At 48.2% G+C, this 13,323-nt stretch overlaps 1 protein-coding gene across 1 annotated transcript in view; it reads left to right on the forward strand.

Moving 5' to 3' along the window:
* The window catches only part of LOC110532911 (uncharacterized), a 229,663-nt gene that overhangs the window by 185,680 nt on the left and 30,660 nt on the right, over window positions 1-13,323 (forward strand). Inside the window, exons 24-31 of the mRNA XM_036987303.2 lie at window positions 3,253-3,324; window positions 3,565-3,672; window positions 4,300-4,518; window positions 8,115-8,273; window positions 10,125-10,295; window positions 10,636-10,779; window positions 11,852-11,974; window positions 12,067-12,248. Coding sequence (XP_036843198.2) covers window positions 3,253-3,324; window positions 3,565-3,672; window positions 4,300-4,518; window positions 8,115-8,273; window positions 10,125-10,295; window positions 10,636-10,779; window positions 11,852-11,974; window positions 12,067-12,248 — 1,178 coding nt within the window. The remainder of the gene's footprint in view (window positions 1-3,252; window positions 3,325-3,564; window positions 3,673-4,299; window positions 4,519-8,114; window positions 8,274-10,124; window positions 10,296-10,635; window positions 10,780-11,851; window positions 11,975-12,066; window positions 12,249-13,323) is intronic.

The raw sequence follows: 13,323 nt of genomic DNA on the forward strand, positions 1-13,323 counted from the left end.
AATATGATTCCATTCTCAGATGGAATGTCATTGTCATGGAACGTTCTGGTGTCAAAATGGATGACAGACAGTTGGCCACGGTACTGTGTACTGTACCTGTGGCTCAGGAGATACTAGATAATCCAGTGGCCACTGTTTGAATGAAACATCCCAACTGCTCATTTGAACCTTGTCATGGCACAGAAAGGACGTGTCCACCGTTTGTTCATAATGTCACAGATGGAAGCTCCTTGTTGCACCACATGATTGGGATTCCATTGGGCTTGACTCAGTTGATGATTGACACTTGATGATGGACATGTTGACCAGTGTTGAGTTCCCAGTAGCTCTTGTCCAGGGTGGCTAGCAACAGAGCTACGTTCCGAGCTACATCTCTCTTACTCTCCTACTGGTTAGGAGCTTAATGTTCCCATGGTTAGGAGCTTAATGTTCCCATGGTTAGGAGCTTAATGTTCACATGGTTAGGAGCTTAATGTTCACATGGTTAGGAGCTTAATGTTCACATGGTTAGGAGCTTAATGTTCCCATGGTTAGGAGCGTAATGTTCCCATGGTTAGGAGCTTAATGTTCACATGGTTAGGAGCTTAATGTTCACATGGTTAGGAGCTTAATGTTCCCATGGTTAGGAGCTTAATGTTCCCATGGTTAGGAGCTTAATGTTCCCATGGTTAGGAGCTTAATGTTCACATGGTTAGGAGCTTAATGTTCACATGGTTAGGAGCTTAATGTTCCCATGGTTAGGAGCTTAATGTTCCCATGGTTAGGAGCTTAATGTTCCCATGGTTAGGAGCTTAATGTTCCCATGGTTAGGAGCTTAATGTTCACATGGTTAGGAGCTTAATGTTCCCATGGTTAGGAGCTTAATGTTCCCATGGTTAGGAGCTTAATGTTCACATGGTTAGGAGCTTAATGTTCACATGGTTAGGAGCTTAATGTTCCCATGGTTAGGAGCTTAATGTTCCCATGGTTAGGAGCTTAATGTTCCCATGGTTAGGAGCTTAATGTTCCCATGGTTAGGAGCTTAATGTTCCCATGGTTAGGAGCTTAATGTTCCCATGGTTAGGAGCTTAATGTTCCCATGGTTAGGAGCTTAATGTTCACATGGTTAGGAGCTTAATGTTCCCATGGTTAGGAGCTTAATGTTCCCATGGTTAGGAGCTTAATGTTCACATGGTTAGGAGCTTAATGTTCACATGGTTAGGAGCTTAATGTTCCCATGGTTAGGAGCTTAATGTTCCCATGGTTAGGAGCTTAATGTTCCCATGGTTAGGAGCTTAATGTTCCCATGGTTAGGAGCTTAATGTTCACATGGTTAGGAGCTTAATGTTCCCATGGTTAGGAGCTTAATGTTCACATGGTTAGGAGCTTAATGTTCCCATGGTTAGGAGCTTAATGTTCCCATGGTTAGGAGCTTAATGTTCCCATGGTTAGGAGCTTAATGTTCACATGGTTAGGAGCTTAATGTTCCAATGGTTAGGAGCTTAACGTTCACATGGTTAGGAGCTTAATGTTCCCATGGTTAGGAGCTTAATGTTCACATGGTTAGGAGCGTAATGTTCCCATGGTTAGGAGCTTAATGTTCCCATGGTTAGGAGCGTAATGTTCCCATGGTTAGGAGCTTAATGTTCCCATGGTTAGGAGCTTAATGTTCCCATGGTTAGGAGCTTAATGTTCACATGGTTAGGAGCTTAATGTTCACATGGTTAGGAGCGTAATGTTCCCATGGTTAGGAGCTTAATGTTCACATGGTTAGGAGCTTAATGTTCCCATGGTTAGGAGCTTAATGTTCCCATGGTTAGGAGCGTAATGTTCCCATGGTTAGGAGCGTAATGTTCACATGGTTAGGAGCTTAATGTTCACATGGTTAGGAGCTTAATGTTCACATGGTTAGGAGCTTAATGTTCACATGGTTAGGAGCTTAATGTTCACATGGTTAGGAGCTTAATGTTCACATGGTTAGGAGCTTAATGTTCCCATGGTTAGGAGCTTAATGTTCCCATGGTTAGGAGCTTAATGTTCCCATGGTTAGGAGCTTAATGTTCACATGGTTAGGAGCTTAATGTTCCCATGGTTAGGAGCTTTCAGTGGCAGTTAGCAGTGCACTACTTTACTCCTTCTGCTCCAATCAGAGTTGCTGGCGCATGCATTAAGCTTTGCCTCTGCTAAGTGCTTAACCAAGTTGGAGGGGGGACTACGATGGCGGGTAGCCAATCAGACCTTAGTAATACCAAGTTGGAGGGGGGACTACGATGGCGGCTAGCCAATCAGACCTTAATAATACCAAGTTGGAGGGGGGACTACGATGGCGGCTAGCCAATCAGACCTTAATAATACCAAGTTGGAGGGGGGACTACGATGGCGGCTAGCCAATCAGACCTTAATACCAAGTTGGAGGGGGGACTACGATGGCGGCTAGCCAATCAGACCTTAATAATACCAAGTTGGAGGGGGGACTACGATGGCGGCTAGCCAATCAGACCTTAATAATACCAAGTTGGAGGGGGGACTACGATGGCGGATAGCCAATCAGACCTTAATAATACCAAGTTGGAGGGGGGACTACGATGGCGGGTAGCCAATCAGATCTTAATAATACCAAGTTGGAGGGGGGACTACGATGGCGGCTAGCCAATCAGACCTTAATAATACCAAGTTGGAGGGGGGACTACGATGGCGGCTAGCCAATCAGACCTTAATAATACCAAGTTGGAGGGGGGACTACGATGGCGGCTAGCCAATCAGACCTTAATAATACCAAGTTGGAGGGGGGACTATGATGGCGGCTAGCCAATCAGACCTTAATAATACCAAGTTGGAGGGGGGACTACGATGGCGGCTAGCCAATCAGACCTTAATAATACCAAGTTGGAGGGGGGACTACGATGGCGGCTAGCCAATCAGACCTTAATAATACCAAAGAAAAGAGATTCAGTTACTTACTAAATGTGAATCACTTTTAACAGGCCATGACTATTAGCATTGGTTTAATCAATGACTTACTACTTTTAAATCAACACACTGACATTATATCCTCACCATAATCTAACAGAATCATTATCACATCAATGCAAATCCATAAACAAACATGAAGTCTTAACGAATAACAGTAATGTGTTACAGTGATGACCAATATGGATGTATAAGCTAGACTGTACTATAATCTTCCGGTGGTATTGTACCAGTTTTACTGAGACATAGAGGGCTTTACTCCAGTGTGTGTGTGTTAACCGTGATCTGACTGACTGTTACTAGGGCTGACGCTACCATGTCGTCTACCTGGTGAGGATGGAATCCCAGGCCTCCCCGGAATACCTGGAAGACTAGGTAACAAACATACTTCATCACCATGGCAACACTTCCTGTTTTGTCATTTGACAATGATTTTTTACACAGAGGTTGGAAATGTGTGTGTGTGTGTGTGTGTGTGTGTGTGTGTGTGTGTGTGTGTGTGTGTGTGTGTGTGTGTGTGTGTGTGTGTGTGTGTGTGTGTGTGTGTGTGTGTGTGTGTGTGTGTGTGTGTGTGTGTGTGTGTGTGTGTGTGTGTGTGTGTGTGTGCGTGTGTAGGTCCCAAGGGCGAGCCAGGTTTCCCAGGTGGTCCCGGTCGGCCCGGTTTTGACGGAGGGAAGGGAGAGAGAGGAGACCCAGGTTACGGGGGCCAGCCTGGGCCACAAGGTAAAAACACAGCTGTTGTTGCCCCTCCTACCTTATTCACCACTCTTTTCCTTTCCAACATGACCATCTACTAACCATCTACTGATCATTTACTGATCATCTATTGACCATCTACTGACCCTCTACTGACCATCTACTAACCATCTACTGACCCTCTACTGACCATCTACTAGCCATCTACTGATCATTTACTGATCACCTGCTGACCATCTACTGACCCTCTACTAACCATCTACTGACCCGCTACTGACCCTCTACTGACCCTCTACTGACCATCTTCTGACCCTCTACTGACCATCTACTAACCCTACTAACCATCTACTGACCCTGTACTGACCATCATCTGACCATCAACTGACCATCCACTGACCACTGATATCTATGGTCCATTGTTGATATTTATAGTATATGACTTCTGGTTAGACTGGCTTTTGTAATTGCTGCCAATTACTGACAATAAATATTTGCTGAATTAAACTGACTGAACTTTCCTATGACTTCCACTTAGTCTTTTGATTTCTGCCAACAACGAATGGCCTGTAGTGTCTGCTACATGGCATAAATAATAGTGAAAGTAAAGATGTATGGAATTGAACCAACTCTATCCTCATCCTCCCTCCCTCCCAGGTTTCCCTGGCCCCAGAGGAGATGCGGGTGGCCCAGGTATCCCAGGCGAGGGTCGTCCAGGGGCACCAGGGAAGAACGGGCTCCCGGGGCGGCCAGGGGGGAAGGGCCGGCCGGGGGAGGTGCTGGGGTCCTCAACAGGGCTCCCTGGAACACCTGGGTTCCCAGGAGGACCAGGAGACAAGGGAGAGCCAGGAGCATCAGGACTTCCCGGAGGATCAGGTGGGTCTCAGCATGATAACTACCTAATCATCTAATGAATATCCCTTCAGGAACCAATACAATATCTATGTAACCAGCCATCTATCTATCTGTCTGTATCATGTTTGAAGGTAAGACCCAGATGCAGACAACGTCGAGTTAACCACCGTTTAATAATCCAACAGGGTAATAGACAGGTCGAGGGCAGGCAGGGGTCAGTAAACCAGAGGTGGGGCAACGGTTACCTGACGGCAGGCAGGCTCAGGGTCAGTCAGAGTGGTCAGGCAGGCCCAGGGTCAGTCAGAGTGGTCAGGCAGGCCCAGGGTCAGTCAGAGTGGTCAGGCAGGCAGGCTCAGGGTCAGTCAGAGTGGTCAGGCAGGCAGGCCCAGGGTCAGTCAGAGTGGTCAGGCAGGCAGGCTCAGGGTCAGTCAGAGTGGTCAGGCAGGCAGGCTCAGGGTCAGTCAGAGTGGTCAGGCAGGCAGGCTCAGGGTCAGTCAAAGTGGTCAGGCAGGCAGGCTCAGGGTCAGTCAGAGTGGTCAGGCAGGCAGGCTCAGGGTCAGTCAGAGTGGTCAGGCAGGCAGGCTCAGGGTCAGTCAGAGTGGTCAGGCAGGCAGGCTCAGGGTCAGTCAAAGTGGTCAGGCAGGCAGGCTCAGGGTCAGTCAGAGTGGTCAGGCAGGCAGGCTCAGGGTCAGTCAGAGTGGTCAGGCAGGCAGGCTCAGGGTCAGTCAGAGTGGTCAGGCAGGCAGGCTCAGGGTCAGTCAGAGTGGTCAGGCAGGCAGGCTCAGGGTCAGTCAGAGTGGTCAGGCAGGCAGGCTCAGGGTCAGTCAGAGTGGTCAGGCAGGCAGGCTCAGGGTCAGTCAGAGTGGTCAGGCAGGCAGGCTCAGGGTCAGTCAGAGTGGTCAGGCAGGCAGGCTCAGGGTCAGTCAGAGTGGTCAGGCAGGCAGGCTCAGGGTCAGTCAGAGTGGTCAGGCAGGCAGGCTCAGGGTCAGTCAGAGTGGTCAGGCAGGCAGGCTCAGGGTCAGTCAGAGTGGTCATGCAGGCAGGCTCAGGGTCAGGCAGAGTGGTCAGGCAGGCTCAGGGTCAGGGTCAGTCAGAGTGGTCAGGCAGGCAGGCTCAGGGTCAGTCAGAGTGGTCAGGCAGGCAGGCTCAGGGTCAGTCAGAGTGGTCAGGCAGGCAGGCTCAGGGTCAGGCAGAGTGGTCAGGCAGGCTCAGGGTCAGAGTCAGTCAGAGTGGTCAGGCAGGCAGGCTCAGGGTCAGTCAGAGTGGTCAGGCAGGCAGGCTCAGAGTCAGTCAGAGTGGTCAGGCAGGCAGGCTCAGGGTCAGTCAGAGTGGTCAGGCAGGCGGGCTCAGAGTCAGGACAGGCAAGGGTCAAAACCAGGAGGGCTCAGGGTCAGTCAGAGTGGTCAGGCAGGCGGGCTCAGAGTCAGGACAGGCAAGGGTCAAAACCAGGAGGGCTCAGGGTCAGTCAGAGTGGTCAGGCAGGCGGGCTCAGAGTCAGGACAGGCAAGGGTCAAAACCAGGAGGGCTCAGAGTCAGGACAGGCAAGGGTCAAAACCAGGAGGGCTCAGGGTCAGTCAGAGTGGTCAGGCAGGCGGGCTCAGAGTCAGGACAGGCAAGGGTCAAAACCAGGAGGGCTCAGAGTCAGGACAGGCAAGGGTCAAAACCAGGAGGGCTCAGGGTCAGTCAGAGTGGTCAGGCAGGCGGGCTCAGAGTCAGGACAGGCAAGGGTCAAAACCAGGAGGGCTCAGGGTCAGTCAGAGTGGTCAGGCAGGCGGGCTCAGAGTCAGGACAGGCAAGGGTCAAAACCAGGAGGGCTCAGAGTCAGGACAGGCAAGGGTCAAAACCAGGAGGGCTCAGGGTCAGTCAGAGTGGTCAGGCAGGTGGGCTCAGAGTCAGGACAGGCAAGGGTCAAAACCAGGAGGGCTCAGAGTCAGGACAGGCAAGGGTCAAAACCAGGAGGGCTCAGGGTCAGTCAGAGGGGTCAGGCAGGCGGGCTCAGAGTCAGGACAGGCAAGGGTCAAAACCAGGAGGGCTCAGGGTCAGGACAGGCAAGGGTCAAAACCAGGAGGGCTCAGGGTCAGGACAGGTAAGGGTCAAAACCAGGAGGGCTCAGAGTCAGGACAGGCAAGGGTCAAAACCAGGAGGGCTTAGAGTCAGGACAGGCAAGGGTCAAAACCAGGAGGGCTCAGAGTCAGGACAGGCAAGGGTCAAAACCAGGAGGGCTCAGAGTCAGGACAGGCAAGGGTCAAAACCAGGAGGGCTCAGAGTCAGGACAGGCAAGGGTCTAAACCAGGAGGGCTTAGAGTCAGGACAGGCAAGGGTCAAAACCAGGAGGGCTCAGAGTCAGGACAGGCAAGGGTCAAAACCAGGAGGGCTCAGGGTCAGTCAGAGTGGTCAGGCAGGCGGGCTCAGAGTCAGGACAGGCAAGGGTCAAAACCAGGAGGGCTCAGAGTCAGGACAGGCAAGGGTCAAAACCAGGAGGGCTCAGGGTCAGTCAGAGTGGTCAGGCAGGCGGGCTCAGAGTCAGGACAGGCAAGGGTCAAAACCAGGAGGGCTCAGGGTCAGTCAGAGTGGTCAGGCAGGCGGGCTCAGAGTCAGGACAGGCAAGGGTCAAAACCAGGAGGGCTCAGAGTCAGGACAGGCAAGGGTCAAAACCAGGAGGGCTCAGGGTCAGTCAGAGTGGTCAGGCAGGTGGGCTCAGAGTCAGGACAGGCAAGGGTCAAAACCAGGAGGGCTCAGAGTCAGGACAGGCAAGGGTCAAAACCAGGAGGGCTCAGGGTCAGTCAGAGTGGTCAGGCAGGCGGGCTCAGAGTCAGGACAGGCAAGGGTCAAAACCAGGAGGGCTCAGGGTCAGGACAGGCAAGGGTCAAAACCAGGAGGGCTCAGGGTCAGGACAGGTAAGGGTCAAAACCAGGAGGGCTCAGAGTCAGGACAGGCAAGGGTCAAAACCAGGAGGGCTTAGAGTCAGGACAGGCAAGGGTCAAAACCAGGAGGGCTCAGAGTCAGGACAGGCAAGGGTCAAAACCAGGAGGGCTCAGAGTCAGGACAGGCAAGGGTCAAAACCAGGAGGGCTCAGAGTCAGGACAGGCAAGGGTCTAAACCAGGAGGGCTTAGAGTCAGGACAGGCAAGGGTCAAAACCAGGAGGGCTCAGAGTCAGGACAGGCAAGGGTCAAAACCAGGAGGGCTCAGAGTCAGGACAGGCAAGGGTCAAAACCAGGAGGGTGAGAAAAAGAGAGACTGGGGAAAAGCAGGAGCTGAGACAAAAAAACATTGGTTGACTTGAACAAACAAGAGGAAGTGCCACAGACAGACTGAAAACACAGGTATAAATACCCAGGGGATAACGGGGAAGATGGACGACAGCTGGAGGGGGGTGGAGACAAGCACAAGGACAGGTGAAACAGATCAGGGTGTGGCAGTTAGTCTGTCTGTCTGTCTCTCTATGAAAACGCTTTAAACTGCCTACAACTTCAAAGCCTTCATAAAGCCTTTAAAATTCCCGCATAGATGCTTCACATATTATTTAGTGGGGATGTTTTTATGTGGCTCTGTCTATCTGTACTGTATGTTCCTGTGGGCCCTGCTGTATCTTACCTTGTGTCCCGTATTATCACAGGTTTTGATGGTCGGTCGGGCATTCCCGGAGCTAAGGGTGAGCGCGGTACGGATGGCTACCCCGGAACTCTAGGTCTTCCCGGACTTCCTGGAGACAGAGGCAATGGATTTCCCGGTCCTGCTGGACCAGCCGGAAGCAAAGGATTTCCCGGATCTCCAGGTGAGAGTCGGAACTCAGAACGCTGACTAATTGAAACCCAGTAGGAATTTTGTCCAGAATGTTTGGGAATGTTGTCATTAATTCATTGAATCCATTTATTCCAGCTCCCAGATATCTTCTACTTGTTGTTTTTCCTTTTAGCCCACAGAGAAAACACACAATATTTCCTCCTTTTAGCTCACAGAGAGAGCACACAGACTCCCTCCTACTTTTAGCCCACAGAGAGAACACACAGAGATTCTCTCCTCCTTTTAGCTCACAGAGAGAGCACACAGACTCCCTCCTACTTTTAGCCCACAGAGAGAACACACAGAGATTCTCACCTCCTTTTAGCCCACAGAAGGAACACAGACTCTCTCCTCTTTTTAGCCCACAGAGAGAACACACAGAGACTCTCTCCTCCTTTTAGCCCACAGAGAGAACACAGACTCTCTCCTCTTTTTAGCCCACAGAGAGAACACACAGATACTCTCTCCTCCTTTTAGCCCACAGAGAGAACACACAGATACTCTTTCCTCCTTCATGCCTTTATAGATATGTTCTCTCTATTTCCTGACCTTCAGTTTGTTTGCCTGTAAATCTGGTTGCCTGTTTGTGAACTCCATCACCAAAAGCATCTCCTCACCCTCTTTCTCTCTTCACCATCATCTCCATCCATCCTATCATCCTTCCATCCCTCTCTTTTTGGTGTTGGGTCTCTCCCTAGGCTGTCAAGGTGAGCTACTCCCTTCCATTCATCCCTCCATCCCAGTCCACTTCTCCATCTCAGAACAACCCCACTCCCCCCCCCTCCCCCCTCTGCCCATCTCACCACCTCTCAGTGCTCCTTTGGAATGTCACATTTTAGAACAACCTGCGTCTAGAACTCCCGACGGATCAAAACCCAGAGCATTTGAGTCCAAATAAAGATATGGAAGAAATTGTAGTTTGAAACCCTGACTAAACTTAACTAAAGCAGGTGTGTGTGTCGCTGTAACATTGATAAGCTTGTGTGAACCCTTGACCCCATCTTAGCTATCCAACCCACTCACCTAAAACGTCGAGCCTAGAAGCCTGTTCTAGAAACTTCTAGAAGACAGCAACCACGGAAGCTTGTTCTATAAACTTCTAGAAGACAGCAACCACGGAAGCTTCTTCTATAAACGTCTAGAAGACAGCAACCATAGATGCCTGTTCTAGAAACGTGTAGAAGACAGCAACCACAGAAGGCTTTCTAGAAACTTCCAGAAGACAGCAACCATAGAAGGCTTTCTAGAGTGTATTTATGTGTTTGAGCTATCTAATTTTACTCTGGAATTGCACTTGAGTGTACAGTATATTTTATCATAAACATTGGCATGATCATTTTTCATCCGTTGATAAGATATTTTACTGGTTACAGTCAAATATGTTAACCAGAGGTAATACTTTATACCCATGTCCCTATTCTACCTTTTAATTCATTCATTCAGCAACCTGAACCCTTATGTACAATTGCATCTTAAACTACGACAGAAAATAATGTAACTGGACATTCCTTCCGTGTGTCGGCTCATACTGTATGTTTCATTCTGAATTGTCAAAATCCTTTTAGTTGTAATTTTGATACTGCATATTACAATAGTACTGCTTATGGACAGCAAGGTATGTTGTGTTTCTGACAGTACAAAAAAAGGTAAGTTGTGTTTCTGACAGTACAAAAAAAGGTAAGTTGTGTTTCTGACAGCACGTTACAATGTTATATTCATGTAATGTTTCTATATTTGTATTTATCAGCATTTCTCCCTCCCTTTTTGAATGTCATTGAATGTACTCCTTTGATTCCCAGAGGAAAGTGTTGTGTCTGACTGTGTCCTCCCGATCCCCACCCAGGCTACCCCGGTTTAAAAGGAGCCAGAGGTGACACGGGCTTCCCAGGCCCAACTGGGAGGAAGGGACAACCAGGACAACCAGGAGGGGATGGATCATCAGGACTCAGGGGCCTTCTGGGACCGCCGGGCCCCGGGGGAAGAAACGGCATCCCTGGGGGACCAGGAAGGAAGGGTAAGGGGGATACTTATTATCAATTAAAGATCCATAGCTAACTTCCTATATATAGCCTTAATAGCCGTACATTTTCTATTAAAGCCATACGTGAGGAAGTGGGGAAATCTTCAACACACATCTACAGCTAGTTACAGTAACTTCCTGGTCAGGGTAAATGACTGTCTATTCAGTGTACTACTTTTGAATAGATGGGACTTTCTAGAGATAAGCAGGACCTGTACACACTATTCCTCCATCTTTATTTGGCAAAAACAGTTACAACACTTCGATCCAAAAGTAGATCTTCGTCAGATCCACTATAGGCATTTTTAAACATCTTTGTTTTCCCCACTCACAGGCGAGAGCGGTTACCCTGGACTGGTAGGTTTCCCCGGAATGCCAGGTAACCCTGGAAGACCTGGTGGACCAGGAGGTAAAGGAGCTCCGGGGTTCTCAGGAAAAGACGGCCTGCCCGGTGACTTCGGAGCGCCAGGACCTAAAGGTACAGGATTGGGAATGACAGAATCAATGGAATTATGGGAAGAGAGTGGATAGGGTCTGACAGTTCATCATTCTGCTCTGACAGTTCATCATTCTGCTCTAACAGTTCATCATTCTGGTCTGACAGTTCATCATTCTGCTCTGACATAATGAATAGTCTGACAGTTCATCATTCTGGTCTGACATAATGAAAAGTCTTGACAGTTCATCATTCTGGTCTGACATAATGAAAAGTCTTGACAGTTCATCATTCTGGTCTGACAGTTCATCATTCTGGTCTGACATAATGAATAGTCTGACAGTTCATCATTCTGGTCTGACATAATGAATAGTCTTCACAGTTCATCATTCTGGTCTGACATAATGAAAAGTCTTGACAGTTCATCATTCTGGTCTGACATAATGAAAAGTCTTGACAGTTCATCATTCTGGTCTGACATAATGAAAAGTCTTGACAGTTCATCATTCTGGTCTGACATAATGAAAAGTCTTCACAGTTCATCATTCTGGTCTGACAGTTCATCATTCTGGTCTGACATAATGAATAGTCTGACAGTTCATCATTCTGCTCTGACATAATGAAAAGTCTTCACAGTTCATCATTCTGGTCTGACAGTTCATCATTCTGGTCTGACATAATGAATAGTCTGACAGTTCATCATTCTGGTCTGACATAATGAAAAGTCTTCACAGTTCATCATTCTGGTCTGACAGTTCATCATTCTGGTCTGACATAATGAATAGTCTGACAGTTCATCATTCTGCTCTGACATAATGAAAAGTCTGACAGTGCATTTGTTTTGGTTTAGTTTCACGTTTTTTTTAATTGATTTGGGATTTGTTCTTACCCTACTGTGTAGAAGAGACACTAACTGTATGAGGTACAGATATAATCTAAATTACATGGCGTGTGTGTGTCTGTGTGTGTGTGTGTGTGTGTGTGCGTGTGTGTGCGTGTGTGTGTGTGTGTGTGTGTGTGTGTGTGTGTGTGTGTGTGTGCTTACGTGTGTACGCGCGCTTGCGCATGTATACGCACTTTTGCGTGTGTGTGTGTGCGTGCGTGTGTGATCCAGGTGACCAAGGTTACCGTGGTCTCCCTGGCCCACCCGCTCTGCCCCCCAGAGTAGATTACCTGGAGAAGGGACAGAAGGGCGACAACGGTGCCAACGGACTACCTGGTTTCCCTGGACCTAGAGGTAGGTGGTAGGCTCCTAAAGCATGCGTTTCTGTCAAATCTGTGTCACCAACAAGCTCCTACAGTCGCCATTTTGTGCCTCCCTGTCCCAAGGTGACAAGGGTTTCCCAGGCCAGCCTGGTCGTCAGGGTTTGCCCGGGCTGCCTGGTTATGCTGACAGGGCTAAAGGGGAACCAGGACTCCCCGGTCTCCCTGGACGCCCAGCCGGGCCAGGCTACCCAGGCCCTATTGGATCTCCCGGTATCATCGGTTTCCCTGGCATGCCTGGACCAAGGGTAGGCACATACACCACCATAGAAAGAGTTTAACAGTGACACTGTGGGCACTAAACAGAAGTGGCAGTTGATGTTACACTGACTTTGATATATTTAGAAGTACTGTAGCAGTTGATGTTGTACTGAGTTTGATATATTTAGAAGTAGCAGTTGATGTTGTACTGAGTTTGATATATTTCGAAGTAGCAATTGATGTTGTACTGAGTTTGATATATTTAGAAGTAGCAGTTGATGTTATACTGTGTTTGACATATTTACAATGTTGTGTCTGAATTATTTGACATGCTGTTTTACCAAATCATTTACCTAAGATTTAATTGATTACGTGATTGAATTGAACCATTCAACAATTGAACCTTTAATAACCTGGGGCACTGCGGGCGCATTCATTTATATATCCCGAATCCACTCACTTAAACAAAGATCTGAACATCTTTTATATCAATAGCAGTCAATTATTAATCGTCACCTCGATCGGTCTCATTCTGATTGTCGTAAGTACTTGGTTATCTGCACGAACCCTATCTAATAAGTTGAGTCAGCAATACACAAATTGGCTTAATTATTTATTTCCAAAATGCTAAATAATCACACAGAATTACATATATACACAGGATAGATCACACATCGATTACTAATCATGACATGAAAAGCCCCTAGTGGACTAACCCGATATGAAGGCTGGTTACACAAAGGAAGGCGGTGGGGTGTGAATGAAAGAGCGGGAAGACTGAGGGACAAATGGATGGTCTCTATTGGACCTTGAGAAGCTATGCTACCGTAAATACACAATCGTATGCATTCTAATAACAGCTCATTCGGAAAGGAAAATGCAAGATAAACTCAACAAAAAAAGAAAAGTCCTCTCACTGTCAACTGTGTTTATTTTCCGCAAACTTAACATGTGTAAATATTTGGATGAACATAACAAGATTCAACAACTGAGACATAAAGTGAACAAGTTCCACAGACATGTGACTAACAGAAATTGAATAATGTGTCCCTGATCAAAGGGGGGATCAAAATCAAGTCATTATCTGGTGTGGCCACCAGCTGCATTATGTACTGCAGTGCA

The sequence above is a fragment of the Oncorhynchus mykiss genome, chromosome 9 (assembly GCF_057628025.1).
Source record: "Oncorhynchus mykiss isolate SJ-2025 chromosome 9, ASM5762802v1, whole genome shotgun sequence".
Taxonomy (NCBI): domain Eukaryota; kingdom Metazoa; phylum Chordata; class Actinopteri; order Salmoniformes; family Salmonidae; genus Oncorhynchus; species Oncorhynchus mykiss.